Raw genomic sequence first — 16,190 nt, forward strand, 5'->3', positions numbered from 1 at the left:
ATTTGGTAGCTTATGCCAAACGGTCAGGCCTACAGAGCGCCAACACACACACACACACACAAATACATTCATCTTTAATAAAGTAATTATTAGTAATTATAGATTTATTATTAGTAAAGATTATTATTAGTAAAGATTTTTATTAGTAATTTATTATTAGTACTCTTATTAGTAAAGATAGAGATAATTAATTCCATTGTACATTCATAATTGATAGGCAAGGGACAGATAACACAAACATGATTCTTCAAATATGAATTCCAGTATGAAATTTTGAATTTAAAAAAAACTTTCCCATGAATTCTTACTAAATTTTCAAAATAATTTTGGAAAATTTCCCCAAGTATTTGAAAGACATTGGTCTTAAATAGTCTATATTGGAAATTCCTCCAACTGAGTCCACTTATTTCCCTTCATTTTGAAGTGTAAAAACTAGAACGGACTTAAATGTGAAACTAAATCAATTAAATCTGAACTGAATATTTTTATTTATCAGTAGTTTTCAGTTATAAAGAATTTCAAAGACTTAAAAAAATGAGATATAAATATAAATAATTTTAGAGTTGATAGATTTTTAATCTGTAATGAATTAGTTAAAACTGTAGAAAATGCAATCCTCTTCCAATCCATCCTTATACAGACAACAAAATTACTTCCATGATCCAATATTACACTTAATTAATATATTAATTAATATAAACTGAAAATAAATAATGAAATTTAAAAATAAATGAAAACTAAGACTTACTTCACTTCTCAATGCATATTGCCTTTCACTCATTCGAGAAAACCCTGTTGTGAACACTAATCCATTTCTTAAGAATATTGCTTTTTGAGGCTTAGCCCCCTCATGCCCTAAAGCTTCCTGAAAAACAAAATGATATAATATATAATACATGTACTTTTATTTCAGTACTGCACAATAGCAACTAACTCCCATAAATCTCATATAAAATGATTGTCAAAATAAACCACTAAGTTTGTATTAGAACAAGAGTGGTAATTACATTATTTGTTTTGCTTCACATAATTAAATTTTGAGGACAAAATAATGACACTAAACTGCAACACAATCATCATTATTCTGGTAGAAACAACTATTAGAACTTATAACTAAATCAAGTCACTTCAACAGATGAAGGTTTACATGCGAATTTTTCCAGTTTATTACTTGAATACTCATACATAATATATAGCTTATACTGTTATTACAAAAAGAATGAACAAACTAGATAATATGGGAATTAGATTTTATTCAAGATATAATGGAACGCAGCTATAATATAACTGAATGTGGATGGGAATTTGAATTATATCAACATCTTTCTTGTACACATTTAAACTTTATGTTATTGACAATATTATATTCTGATAATCATGTTAAAAAAATTTTAAACAAAAATGTAAAGTATGAACTTTATACTTAGTAGAAATTTGTCTCTTTAAAAAGGTTTCTTTTTAGGTTTTAAATTTATTAAAAGTTCTTTTTGGAACACGAAATATCTTCAAAGATAACGATAGTTATATAACTCATTGAAATTTTTCACCTGTTCCATATCACCATTCCTTGGATCATAGATCCGAATTTTCTTGTCCTTACAAGTAGTAACAATCCGACTTCCTTCCCAGTTCCAGCATACAGAATAAATGAGATCAGGATGATTAATAGAATATAATATTTCGGCAGTGCCAACATTCCAAATTATAATCTTTAAATCAGCACCTGCAAAAAAATAATCTTCATTCAAATTTCTTTGCAATGAAATATATGTATAAAAATTTATTATTCTTCAAAAATAACACTATAATTAAAACTCCAGACAAAATAAAAGTTGTAACTTTAATTTTTAAATTAGAATTCCATGGAATTGCCTTAACAGGGAAAATAAATGTTCATTTTTATTTATAGGAATACTTTTAATAGCATCATTCAAGGTTTAAACTTATACAAGAGCGAATGAAACACAAAATTATTCATTAAATTGCATGAATCTTTAGATTTAAAAACACCATAATTAATTTCTAACAAAGTGAAAAGAAGACATTTATACCCACTTGCACTTAAGAGAACATTGTTGGCAACTGGGTTCCAAAGAATTAGACCAACTCTCCTTTGGTGACCAATCAGTTCAACAATAGGATCTGTTTGTGGGCGAACTAGGCCTCCATCCGGTATCTGCCAAACTCGTACGATACCATCCTCTGAGCCACTGGCAATGACGTTGTCATTGAAAGGACACCATGCAATATCCAAAACAGGGCCTCTATGTCCACTTACTAGAGGATAATTGGGTTCAATTCTGCCAGTCTATAAAAGAAAACATTTCCAAAATTCAATAGCAAAACTTGACAAAGAAAAAAATTATCAACATGCAAGATTAATATTATTTAAATAAATTCCCTCATATCTTGATTCCAAAATTGTTATACCTCCTCTAAAAGGAATTAAACTGGATAAGAATAAAAATTAAATTCGAATCTTTAGATTTTATAATCAATCTTTCTTTAAATTGATGAATTATTGTCAATTGATTTTGTTTATATATTTCATTTTAAATAAGTTCTAATTAATCAACAGACAGAGCATTGTTCACAAAGAAAATATTCTTATGGCTTTCAATGAAAATTTAATTGTTGGGAAATGTCCCGTATACTTTTTGCATTTGGGAGCAAATTCTTGAAATATTTAAACAAATACTTCAAAAAACATGTTATAATCAATACATACCAGTTGCTTACAATTTTATGGGATAAAACTCCTATGTAAAATATTAATCAAGTCAAGGGAACATCAAAATACATATGCATATAAATGTACCTTATTATATATTTTTAATATAAAACTATACTATTAGAATGATAGAGCTTTAATATTCCTTTATGCTAATAGCTGTTAATACTTCAATGAAAGAATTCTTCTTAAAAATCTATTCTGTAAGGTATTTTTTTCCCCCTCCTCGCCTTCTTTTTCAGACTCAAACATTCTTCTGAGAATCTTTGCAAAATTTTACAGCAGCTCTTTCTATTATTAAATAAATATGCTCCTCTTAAATTAAGATAATTTTTTTTATGAAACAAAACATTTAGTTATTAGTTCAAAATATAATACCTTTCTTATGAAATTATTTTTACTTTACTTACTTTATTAAGTGGAAGCACCATAAAAGCTCCACCACCAGCAGCTTCAATAACAATTGCTAAAAATTTAGGATTGACAGCACAGAAGCTGGCATCCCACGAGTTTGACGTAATCCGAATGTTGTCATAACACTGTTCACGCTTCAATGGTTGTCCAAAAATGTGACGAAACTTACTGCTGCGTACGATGCGAAAAGACATCTGAAAATTATTGAAATATATTAAACTTTAACGATTCTCCTCTATAAATTTTAATTGCAATTAGAAGTGAGTTTCAACAAATACAAAGTATTCTATACTGTTTTCCCACTAAATCACATCAAATACTTATTTTACATAAAAAGAATTCTGATAGAAAAATTTGGCACAAAAATAACTCTAGAGTGTATACAGGGAAGAAATTTTTATACATGAAATTCATTATAATGTAATAGTTAGCAATTTAATTACAAAGGATGAATAATCCAAAATGAATAAATTTATTATTTTAAAAAGTAGTAAAAAAAGTAATAGTAAAGATGAGTAGTAAAATAACTCCTCACCTTTATTAAATTTTAATATTATAATAATTGATTAAAAAGGTTTTAGAAGCATGGAAACAAAAAGCTGCAATAAAGTCTTATAGCCCAAATGTTTATAGTTAACAATGAAATTATGCTTCTACACAATTTCTCTTACTGTCTATAATACTGAAAACTTAAGTGTTTGACCTTATTCTATTTGTGTGTGTGAAAAACAGTACGTCAACAAGTTTCCTACTTTTTAACCCTATAAAAGGCCATTTTTTTTCTAGTCATGGTATATTAAAATATTTTTAGAATTGAGATTAGCTTAAGAAAAGTTATTCATTTAGCTTATTGGATAAATTTAATTTGATTAATTAATTAATTTAGAGACAAATCAAGACAATTTTGTGTAAGATAAGGAATTGAAACATCAAAGTTTCTATTATATTGAAAATTTTGTCAGAACTTACTCTAATCTACATAACTTCATAAAAATATTGATGAATTTGGTGGGAAGCATACTTCCCATGACCCCAGAAAAGGTTAACCAACCAACCTCCCCTATTCCATGAAGAATAGTACTTTTAAATCTTGGTCTTATGAGCCAAAATAGAAGACTTTTCTTACAGAAATGAAACTGCTAGATAGACTTTGTATATTCCTGAACACTGATAATATTAAAATACATAACATAAAGCTGATATATCAAAGTAACATAAAGCCATAACAATTTTCAACTACTAAGTTGGCTTATAAATTTGTAAATATAAGAGAAAACATTTGAAGATCAAACAATAGCATGCAAATATATTATTTATAAGCCTTTAAAGTTACATTATTAATTATGTGGCTTTCTTAAAATTCCTCAAATTTAATTTTTTTTAAAAATTTATTAAAATATTTAAAGCAATATCGCACCATTTTTCAATTTTGTTTTGAATTAATAAGATCATGCACAGATAATCCTACTGACATGAATCACATTTAACAAAACACATTTTAAAATGCAGGGAATTATCTTTTAAACGCTAATAATCGGGATGAATTAAAAATTTTCATCCAGTTTTTAAAAACTTTTAATACGATTTCAAATTACAAGCCCAATTACTGTTTCATCAAAATCGATCAAACTACTAGAAAACAGAATGGATTACATAGAAAAGAATCCTATTCCTTTATCTTTTTTAACCAATACCAATTTTTAATTTTTTCTGATTTAGCTCTTTTTACGTAAGCGAGACGGACGAAAAGTGTGGAAAAGTTGGATTCTCATAATTCATGGGTCTAATTTTATAATTTAACATGAGATTTTAATTATTTACAAAGAAACAGTAGGAAAGTTGCTATTTTGAAGAAAAAAATGCAATAATCAGTATGGAGTCGATACATATCAATACAAACAGTTCACATTAAAATGAAAATAATAAACAGCGGAATAACTTCGATGCTAACAATTTCATAAAATCTAACAAATTCACCTAATGTTTCTTCGAGTTTCTTTTCACTCATAAAACTTCATAACAAGCAAATATTTAATTGCTAGCCTTAGAGCTAGAATATACTTTTAAATTCTTCATTCTAATCTATTGTATCCAAAAATCAATACAATTTTTTTCACGGGACCTAACCTTTAAATTCGCAACTGTTTGTTTTTCAAGGATGATCTGTATTATAATATAGATTTGCTTACCCATCTCTATAAGAGCGACTCTCAATTAATTCCTTTAAGAATCAACTGCCTTACTGGCATTCTATACATTTGAACTAATAAAGAAAACCGAAAAACAAATCCTGCGCCCCCCAAAACTAATTCGATTTCATCAATTTTTATTTATATGGACGCTTATGATTCCTTAGATATGTCATCACCGGTCGCCTACTCTTTCCTTGCCAAAAGTTTCAAAAAGAAAAGGTTTGGCAGAACTCCAGCCTCAACAAATAGGAGCAATTGCGCCATTTACAAACGTGGCTACCCATCAGAATGCAATATGTTTATTATATAACTAGCCGCCTTTGGCGACCAGCCGGTTCGCCAATCTTAATGCTCGTTAAAATTGTAATAATTAAATATTTTATGTAATTCCTACTTTAATAGCTTCTTTATTAAAATATTTTAAAACTTCAAATTTCAATTCACTCATAATATTATAAAGACCTTCAGTCATAACGTAATCTGTATCTCTCTAATTCTCTATTAGCTCCCGTAGAATTTATGCTTTAATTTAAAGTGGAAATGATTAATATGCAATTAATCTAATAATATTTCGTACTGAAACAAAGCATTTTTTTTATAATATGATTACTGAAAACAGAATCAATGAGCATTCAAACCTTATGGGCACTAAAGAATATCTTTCTTAATTTATGTAATATCTCAAGAATTTGCCAACAAAATTTTTTCAGATTCATCATGAGCAGGTCTATTAATTAACAATGTTTAATTTTAAATGCATCAAACACTAAGAAAATTAACAGAATCGTTTAAAATAATCGGTCGAAAACAGATTAAAAAAAATTACTTAAAAAACGATGAACTTAAACTAACATAAATACAGTTTAATTACAAAAGCATACAACTAACCTAAAAATAATTTAAATCTAGTCCGCTTCCGTTGAAAATAGATGTAAACAATCGGAACACAATGCACATGCTTGAATTTTCAACGCCAGTTACTTTAATGCAAATGCTTGAATTTTTCTATGCCAGTTGGGGTAACGCTATGCAGATTAGAAATTTAATTAATTTCCTCATTAATTTTTATTTCCTTTTTTCTGTTTTATTTTAATTCAAAATTACTTCAGAATGAATCTGAAAGATCGATTAATTAACAACGCTTAATTTTAAATGCATCAAACATTAAGGAAATAAACAGAATCGTTTGAAATAAGCGGCCGAAAATGTTAAGCCTACGCCTCATTAGCGCGGGAAAAAAATGCTGAAGCCTTACTCATTTGGCGGTGGGGAAATGAAGATTTTTTTGGCGGGAAAGTTAGTTTTTAATTAATAATTAAAATTTCAGAAAAAGGACCCCAGGTGCACATTCTCGACCTCCAAGGTATACACGTACCAAATTTGGTAGCTGTAGGTCAAATGGTCTTTTCTGTAGAGCGCCAACACACACACACACACACATTGAGCTTTATATAAGTATAGATAAAACTTTCTTTGCTGCGATAAGATGTAGTTCATCAACATAGTTTATACGGCTAGATTAATACTATTAATATGGAGGGACAGTAATCGGCAACCTAAGGCGGCTAGTTAACATTAATTCCCAAATGCGACAGCTTCCTTTATTATTTGAGTGACTTGATTACTTTCTGGTTTATTTCCAAAGCATTTCTGTAAAAGAGTGAAAAAAATTTAATCTTTATTTTTGGAATTTTTACATTTGCGTTACATTTTAAAATGGGAAATGTCCAAAGAGGAAATAAAGTATGGCTTAACTTCAAATATGCAGCAGCAAAATCGATTCCACATAGTTGAACGTAATTTAATAGCTTTAAATTATGTTGCATTTGCATTTTATCAAATGATATTTTGCATTTTTTTTCTGCCAATTTTACTTAAAATTAAAATTTGACTTAACTGAACATAAAATTTTCTTTTTAGCGGAATACCCTTAGACTTCAAAATAACTTCCAGCAAAATAAAGATTATCTTCTTGAATATAAAAACTGTCTATAAAGAGGTTTTCCCATATTAAATTTTAAACAAAACTGCATAATTATGGGATTTTTACGTTCGCGTAGTTAGAAAGTATAATAATCGTAAAAAATTCGAACTTTAGATGTTGATGATCTAAATCCTCCATGGTCATGGAGGTCTAAAATCTCCATGTTTTAGACATCCCTGAATTGGAAAAATACATTTTTGGAAAATGTCCTTCTGTCTGTCTGTGACAAAAACAATTCAAAAACGCTTTGAATTAGATGAAATTTAGTATATGGTCTTTTTACCAAATTTGTGAATTCCTATCAAATTTTGAGCAAAATCCACTCAGAAGCAGTCTGTCTGCTTGGTTGCCCAAATATAATTTAACACTATAGCAACAAAACGAAGGAAGCCAGATGGATAAAATTCCATACACAGAATTAGTATCGATAGTCTATAATCTATCACCTTTCAAATTTGGAGCCACATCCAACAAGGGATTGATTGTCTGTCGATCGATGTACATTCAGAAACACGCAAATATGATAACTAAAAGACACAATGACTTAAATATATCAAATTTGGCATGGGATTTTATGACTGAGATTGTAGTTTTGTGTCAAATTTTTGTTTCAATTGGTTGAGAAAAACGCATCATAGATTTTTAGATACTACTAACCGCATGCCAGGAATTAATCGCCAAATAGCTAGCCAAGGATTATACGATAGATTAAGTAAGAATGCATATTCATGACAAAGGTTCATATTTCGTAACTATTGTACGTTAATGATATGCAAATCGTTCTTTGGAATAACACCTTTATTAGAGAGTACGCGAGAAAGTTTTGGTGAGACAACTCCTGCTGGTTTTGCAAATAGCTTTTATCTGGACTCTTAAAACTTATCATTAATAGGTAAAATCAGAAAATTTCGAATAAAATATATAGTTAAAGTGTTTTATAAACCAAATTAAATTATTAGAAATTATTGGTAGCCTGACTTTTTCAACGAATTGGAATGATGGCTATAGCGGCAGCCGGAACCTGTTGCTATTACATTTACTACTATTACGTAACGTGTTACTATTACATTATCAGCCAATTTTAAAGCAAAACGTGAGCTACTTAAGTTATAATTACATTAGGCACAAAAATGTTTTAAGTACCCGTCTAATTAAAATAGAATTTCTTTTAAAAAATTAATTTCTGTGAAGCATATTTCAAACTGAAAGTTCCAAATATCTGAGATATAAAAATTCGGTTTTGAATATTAGTAATCGAAATACGTCGTTTCATTTCATAAAATTTTTGATTTTGGTAATTTGACAAGAGCAAATGCGCCAAGTGCAACTATTTTGCAGCATCAGAAATGAGCTAGACGCATATTTCGATTGTTGTTTGCTTACGGTGAACTGTTCATTATGATTCCCTTTTTTAATTGTCAAAAAATTTTTTTTACAAAAGCTGCGCAATTTTACATGTATACTATGAATTTATTTATACACATTATATTTGAGATTTTTATTCTTCATATTTTCATGCGAATAATTCAATTTCTAAATTTTGTCAAGATATGTGTGTTCACGCCAAGATGAGAGCAGCATAACGAACCGAAAAGGGAGGCAGAAAGGAGGGAAAGTGATCTGAGAAAATAGCTTATATAATTCTGAGCTTATATAATTTTAGAAAGGAATCTGTCGACACAGCGTTTTAATTCCGTGGGAAAATGAATAGTCCACGGTGCTTAAAAGTTATACAGAGAAACTGAAGGTCGAGGGATTAAAAAATTAATTTTAGAATATAGCTAATTAGAAATTATTACATACATCTACGATTCAAAGGAAGATGTTGGGAAAATAAACTATTTAATTTTCAAACGAACCGATAAAAAATCTTAACTTAAAATTTAATAAAAGATGTTGAGGTGATATTCACACACATACAAACGCGCGCGCACACAAGCACACCCCACAGAGAGAGAGATTGGATTGGATTTGTGGGTTTTAATGGCGCAAGAGCCAATTCTGACCATACTGCGCCAGCACAGAGAGAGAGAGAAAAGAGTAAAAATAAATAAAAACTCGGATATAGGCATTTGTCTAAATAAGATAACTACGTTTTATTCTAAATGGACGAAAATATACAAACAAGACAATTCAGTACATTTTTTTTTTTTTTTAATTTGGAAATTAGTTTCCTGAAAACTGGAGTCTATAATGACACGTCCCATAGTCGGAAGATGCGCCCATATAGTTAGATTGCTCACTCAAAATATTTGGCCAAATCGCTGACTGACAGACAGTAGACACATTACTCATAATTAAAAAAAAATCGAAATTTAAAGTTTTATATATCTTATTATCATATGTATTGTTTGCCAACGGATTCTAAAACCTCCACATTTTTGTGCATGCGTTAGGATGAGATTATTTCAAGAAAATAGAAGTGAGAGGAAGGATGAAAGGAGGAGATGTTTCCATTTAGCAATAAAGTTAATTCCGAAAATGCGCATCCTTCCGCGCTTCACCCTTAGCGAGATAGAATCATCGAAAAGTGGTGGTCTCAGGATACTGAAACAAACAGTACTTACGATTTGATAATTGTTAATAGGCGAGGTAGGAGTATCCAATTATAATTACCGTAATATGGGAAAGGAGCATTTGGACATTTTTTTTTTTTTTTTTAATAAGGACAGAAGATAGTATTTCGAGAAGGTAAAGCATCAAACATTTGCTACATTTTTTAAATAAAGGAAAAAGTTTCAACAAGTAATTAAATAAAGAGAAATGAAAAATATCAATGCATGTTTTGGTAGGAGGCAACTAATAAAGAAATGGTTTCGCATTCGAACCTTCTAAAACCACAATTTTCTGCATACATGGTGTAAATTGCATTGCATTGGTGTTTCAAAGCAACAGCAGTCATTTTACTATAACTTTTATAAGCCGACGCTACTTAAAAGAACCGTTTAAAACATTGTTATCTTTGTAACATGACTAATTTTTCTGACGGCATGAGATAGATCTCAACTAAAGGGAGAAATTAAAAACCTTTAATTATTAAATTAATTATATTAATTCAAAATGTTTTCCCCTCTTTCCTAGACTTATTCTGACTCATCTAATGATGCAAAAAACAGAAATATTGTCAGCAAAATAATTTGATAATTAAAGGGTTAAAGAAATGGAAATTTACAATAGAAAAAACACTATATCATTTCAATCACATAGCGTCAATCATTAATATATGTTCTTTATTGTGTATCTACAATTTCATTAAATACCTATTTAAGAGATGTAGATAGGAAAATATAATATAAATCTTGTTTTGAAAGTATTTGAGTGCCATCTTGATTTATTGATGTTCATATAAAACTAAAATCTATACGATTCACGCAAAGAAACTGATTTCCAGTTAGTTAGACAAGGATTTTAATCAGTTAACTGTTTCGACCTCTTCAAAAAATGCGTATCTAAATTGTGTCGTAAAAATTTAGCGACAACGAGTATACTCGTCAAACACAGAATGTGTGTATTATGAAATTATGTTGTCATGAAAAGACTTATTTCAAAAATCACATTTATTAATTAACTTAAACTAATATATATTTTTTTGCATATAAACGAAAAGGAACATAAAAAATTAATTTACTGTTTTAATTTGCTGTTAGAGAATGGTATTGAACAAAGCACGGTACAGCCCATAATAATCTTTTATTAGATCCTTTGATTTCGAGTAGGCCTCAAAATATTTTAAACATCTTAAATACAGACATCTTGTTACTACTTATTACTCCTGACAAATAAACTCGTCCTAACGCAAAACGTTGTACTGTTTCCATGACGGATATACTCCTCAAAAACAATTAACTGGTTAATATTATTTAATATAGAAACTAATAAAAGATATAGTATTATACCGTTAATTTAGACTTATTTAAAACATTAAAAATATCAATCATTTAATTCTATCTTTGCTAAAAAAAAAAAAAAAAATCTAAACCAGCAGCAAAAGAATGAGTTTGCTTTTGAGTACTCAGTGTTAACAGGAGGCAAAATTTATCCTGCGTTTATAAAATACATGTTTTTCACAGAAAAAAATATAATGAATTCTTCCATTGTTATAAGATTCCGTCACGGTTTAGACTTCTGTTCGTGACATCGCAAGTAAAAAATGCGCAAATATCGTCATCCCTCATTTAGCAGACGATTAAGAGAAAAATATTCGAATACCTCGACCGGACCATCAGAATTCCAAACGAGTTCATACATTTAGAAAGACTCATCGTTTTACCTAGACGTACTCCTCTTCTGAACCTACTCAAAAATGCAACCATCGGTGACATGCGGACTAAATACCAAGTTCAAAATAACAATGAAAATATTTTTCAAATTCTGTAACAAAAGTGGGAATTCAGTATAAGATACGTAATTTATGATACAGTTCTCAAGGAATATCCTTTCTTATTATATTCATTCACTAGTGTATAGCATTTAATGAATACAAGACATTCGTTCAATTCATCGGTGAATGCAAGATTTCTTTAAATTACAGACAGTGACCTCAAATAAGATTATAGTGAAAAACAGATTGGTTTAAGAAATTTTAAAAGCATGCAATAAAAAATAATAGAATCGTTTTGATAAAATTAAACACCCATTAACGATTTCCTTGCAAATAATCATTTATCAATCTTTTGACGATTAAATTTGTATTTAATCAATCTTTTGACTACCCTCTTTGTTTTGTATATCAAGTATAAATTCAATTGTGTAATTCTCAGCAAATATATAAATTTAATATATTGAAATTTTAATAACAAGCTTTGCATGCGATCAAATTAATTAAATTAATAAGGTGATAGCAATTTAATTCTAACAATAAATAAAAGTAAAAAGAATTTTGACTTTCTAGCCCAGAACATTGTGGCATGTTTTAAAGTTTCATTTTTTAAATACTATTTTTAAAATTTAATTACAACAACCATAAATAGCTACTAAAATACAGATAAGTGTTGATAAATACATTTAAAAATGTTTTAAAAGTTTATTAACCCCTGAAACTACGACTTGCGTCCCAAAAGTTTGGGTCGAAAACGTAAACAAGGTCGTGCTGACTTCGAGCCATCCACGGTTCGGCAAATCGGTCCCAAGTTGTATGCGCACAACTTATGGAATGTAAATATTGTGTATAAGACACAACTAGTTTAATTTTGTGGGATATTTGATAGGTAATTACAACCTGATGTAATAATTGTGGCAGATATTCAAAGGAATTATTATCAATCTCTAATATATAACATTAATCAATAACATTTATAATTCCGGCTCGATCATCGTATTTAGGGCTATGCCCGTAGTTGTAAGTTAAGGGGTTAAAATTAGAGTTAAAAAACATATCACAAAACGTTAATCTATCTATATATAAAACGTTTATGAGGATGAAAAATCAGGGTGAATTTGTCAATCTTCATTTAGAAACTGGTCGCACATTTGGATTGTTTCCATATTTGACTCAGCAGAAAATCGGAGTCTTTTTTTATTTGATTGATAGGTAAAAATGAGTTTAAGTAGAGCAGTTTTGATGAAAACCGAAATCGTTAAAAACGTGAAATTATGACATATAAAATTGTTGGAGAATCATTCATAAGAAAAACCAATCGGAATGAACGAAATAGAAGTCTAAAGTTTTTGTGTACCGAGCGAAGTTTCCCGAATTACAGGGTCATCGTCAATCTATACTTATATAAAGCTCAGTTTGTGTGTGTGTGTGTGTGTGTGTGTGTGTGTGTGTGTGTGTGTGTGTGTGTGTGTGTGTGTGTGTGTTGGCGCTCTACAGAAAAGACCATTTGACCTACAGCTACCAAATTTGGCACGTGTATACCTTGGAGGTCGGGAATGTGCACCTGGGGTCCCCTTTTTGAATTTTTAATTAGAATTTTAATTATTAATTAAAAACTAACTTTCCCGCCAAAAAAATCTTCATTTTCTCCACCGCCAAATCAGTAAGGCTTCAGTTTTTTTCCCCACACTAATGAGGCTAGGCTTAAGATTTTTCGGCCGATTATTTCAAACGATTCTGTTTATTTTCTTAATGTCTGATGCATTTAAAATTAAACGTTGTTAATTAATAGATCTTTCAGATTACTTCTGAAGTACTTTTGAATTAAAATAAAACAGAATAAAGGAAATTAAAAATTTCTAATCTGCATAGCGTTAACCCAACTGGCGTAGAAAAATTCACGCATTTGCGTTACCGTAACTGGAGTTGAAAATTCACGCATGCGCATTGTGTTCTGTTTACATCTATTTTCAACGGAAGCGGACTTTACATTAAAGTGGGTTGCATTAAAGTAGGTTAGTTGTATGCTTTTGTAATTAAATTGTATTTATGTTAATTAATCGTTTTTTAAGTAATTTTTTTCACCTGTTTTCGACCGATTATTTTAAACGATTCTGTTTATTTTCTTATTGTTTGATGCATTTAAAATGAAACATTGTTAATTAATAGACCTGCTCATGATGAATCTGAAAAAAATTTATTGACAAATTCTTGAGATATTACATAAATTAAGAAAGATATTCTTTAATGCCCATAAGGTTTAAATGCTCAGTGATTCTGTTTTCAGTAATCATATTACAAAAAAAAAAAAAAAAAAAAAAAAAAAAAAAAAAAAAAAATGCTTTGTTTCAGTACAAAATATTATTAGATTAATTGCAGATTAATCATTTCCACTTTAATTTAAAGCATAAATTCTACGGGAGCTAATAGAGAATTGGAGAGATATAGATTACGTTATGACTGAAGGTCTTTATAATATTATGAGTGAATTGAAATTTAAAGTTTTTAAATATTTTAATGGAGAAGCTATTAAAGTAGGAATTACATAAAATATTTAATTATTAAAATTTTAACCAGCATTAAGATTGGCGAACCGGCTGGTCGCCAAAGGCGGCTAGTTTGGAATAAAGTTAACCACTCAGAATGCTTCATCATTATTGCCCACGTATAAATTATAATTATTTAGTACCGTTAAAATATTTAAAGTGTTTTTTTTTCAAAGTTGAGAAATTGTACTAAATCTTATTAGTACTTTCCATCTTCGGCGATTATTTCAACGTTATTAACATTGTGCCCAACAACTGTAATGAAATGCATCTTACCAAAAAGGGGAAAAGAAGGATATTTAATTTTGATTTATAAAATTTTCGATATACTATTATATTATATATATATATATATACACACAATTTAAATTAAATTTACTTTTTGCATTTATAATTTCTTATTACTATCAAAAATGCAAAACTACACGACGAGCTAGCATCGTCCAAAGAATTATAACGTGATTCTTGGGACGTGGCATAATCCCCGAGTTTTCTTTAAAGGTGATGGAAAAATGATTTTCGTGTGTTACAATGCTCTGAAATTCTTTCGGAAACGTTAAGAATTCGATTAATTTTTAATTTAAAATTAATTAATATTTCTGCAAAATTCTTTCTTAGGCAAAATTTATTACCCAAAAAAAGCTACATACCAAATTTGGTAGTGTTAAAATCTAAAAACAAGTCTTGCAGAGGACTTTGGCTGATATTGTTGTGACTTATGGCACTTTACAAGCCAGCTATCTGTCAGCAATTTAAGCCGAATGAGCGTCTCTTGTTTTTACAGTAGCGTCAACTAGGGCCAAGAGTACAACTTAGCTACTCACGCGTCACAACCCTTTTTACGGGGCGGACTACATTCATGCATTTCATTTATTTAGACCTGAATCAGAGAACGATCACCTCTGAACCAGTACCCCCAGTGGTATTATCCTCGACTTGGAGGACTTTGTGACCATGCGAATCCAAAGCCCTACCAACCGGCTATCCCGGCCTCGCTGATTTTAACATTGCGTAATTAATAGTGACCAGCCTATAAACAATATCATGCTATCAAAAGTTACCATAATTATTTCAGAATTCCATTGAAATGGGTAAATTGACACAAACTCCTTTGAATCATTTAGTTTTCCCATGTACATATTACATCAGTGGTCATAAGGGAATTCTGAAATGAAATTGATGGCGACTATTCCCAGCTTACACACCGTTTTCTCCTTTTAACCCTTTAAAGTCCATTTTATTCTGGTTATGGCATATTATATTTTTAGGATTGAGATTGGCTTAAGAAAAGTGATTTAATTAGCTAATCACATAAAATTTGTTTGATTAATTAAATTGGTTAATTAATAATTAAGTAACAAATTAAGATACGCAATTTTGTGTGAGTTAAGGAACTGAAAAATCTATGTTCCTGTTTTAATGAAAAAAATTTCCTAACTTATGCCAACCTACATAACTTCATACAAAGATTGATGAATTTGGTGAGTGGCAGGCATATTTACCATGGCCCTAGAAAGGGTTAAACAAAAATCCCTTTTCTTTCATCTTGGGTGTGTTATTTCAAAATGGTTTTGTTTTTCTTTTCGAACAGAGAAAAGGCAAAATAGCACTAAAACTATTGTGGCCGCGAATTTTAACCCTTCAATGCATCATGTTGCCATTTGGTTAGACATGTTTATTTCCATTTATAAGCTTTAAATGAAAGGGCAAGAATGAATGTTAGGAAATCCTTTTTTAAATGCGTTTTGATAAACATTTGCAGAAAACACCGATTATGATAAGGGCGGAATTAGAATTAAACTAGAAGCTTAGAAAAATACCAAGGATGTACGTTGTATGTATAATTCTACCATTAGAAATAATATCAAAATATATTATTTCCATTGTAAATAATATTATATATATATATATATATATATATATATATATATATATATATATATATATATATATATATATATTGGTAAAAAGAGGACTTATATTTTTTATTGCAGAATTTTTATAA

General features: G+C 29.4%; 1 protein-coding gene across 3 annotated transcripts in view; it reads right to left on the reverse strand.

Moving 5' to 3' along the window:
- LOC129969115 (coronin-6-like) overlaps nt 1-16,190 on the reverse strand; it is a 52,086-nt gene that overhangs the window by 11,943 nt on the left and 23,953 nt on the right. For 2 of the 3 annotated variants that reach the window (XM_056083527.1, XM_056083528.1), the window contains exons 2-5: nt 3,142-3,339; nt 2,056-2,308; nt 1,548-1,723; nt 749-865 (exon numbers count right to left, since the gene is read on the reverse strand). In XM_056083527.1, the coding sequence (XP_055939502.1) occupies nt 749-865; nt 1,548-1,723; nt 2,056-2,308; nt 3,142-3,339 (744 nt within the window). Of the gene's footprint in view, nt 1-748; nt 866-1,547; nt 1,724-2,055; nt 2,309-3,141; nt 3,340-5,334; nt 5,356-16,190 lie in introns of those variants that run through there. The other variant, XM_056083529.1, reaches the window with a different exon arrangement.

This window comes from Argiope bruennichi, chromosome 5 (genome assembly GCF_947563725.1).
Source record: "Argiope bruennichi chromosome 5, qqArgBrue1.1, whole genome shotgun sequence".
Lineage (NCBI taxonomy): Eukaryota > Metazoa > Arthropoda > Arachnida > Araneae > Araneidae > Argiope > Argiope bruennichi.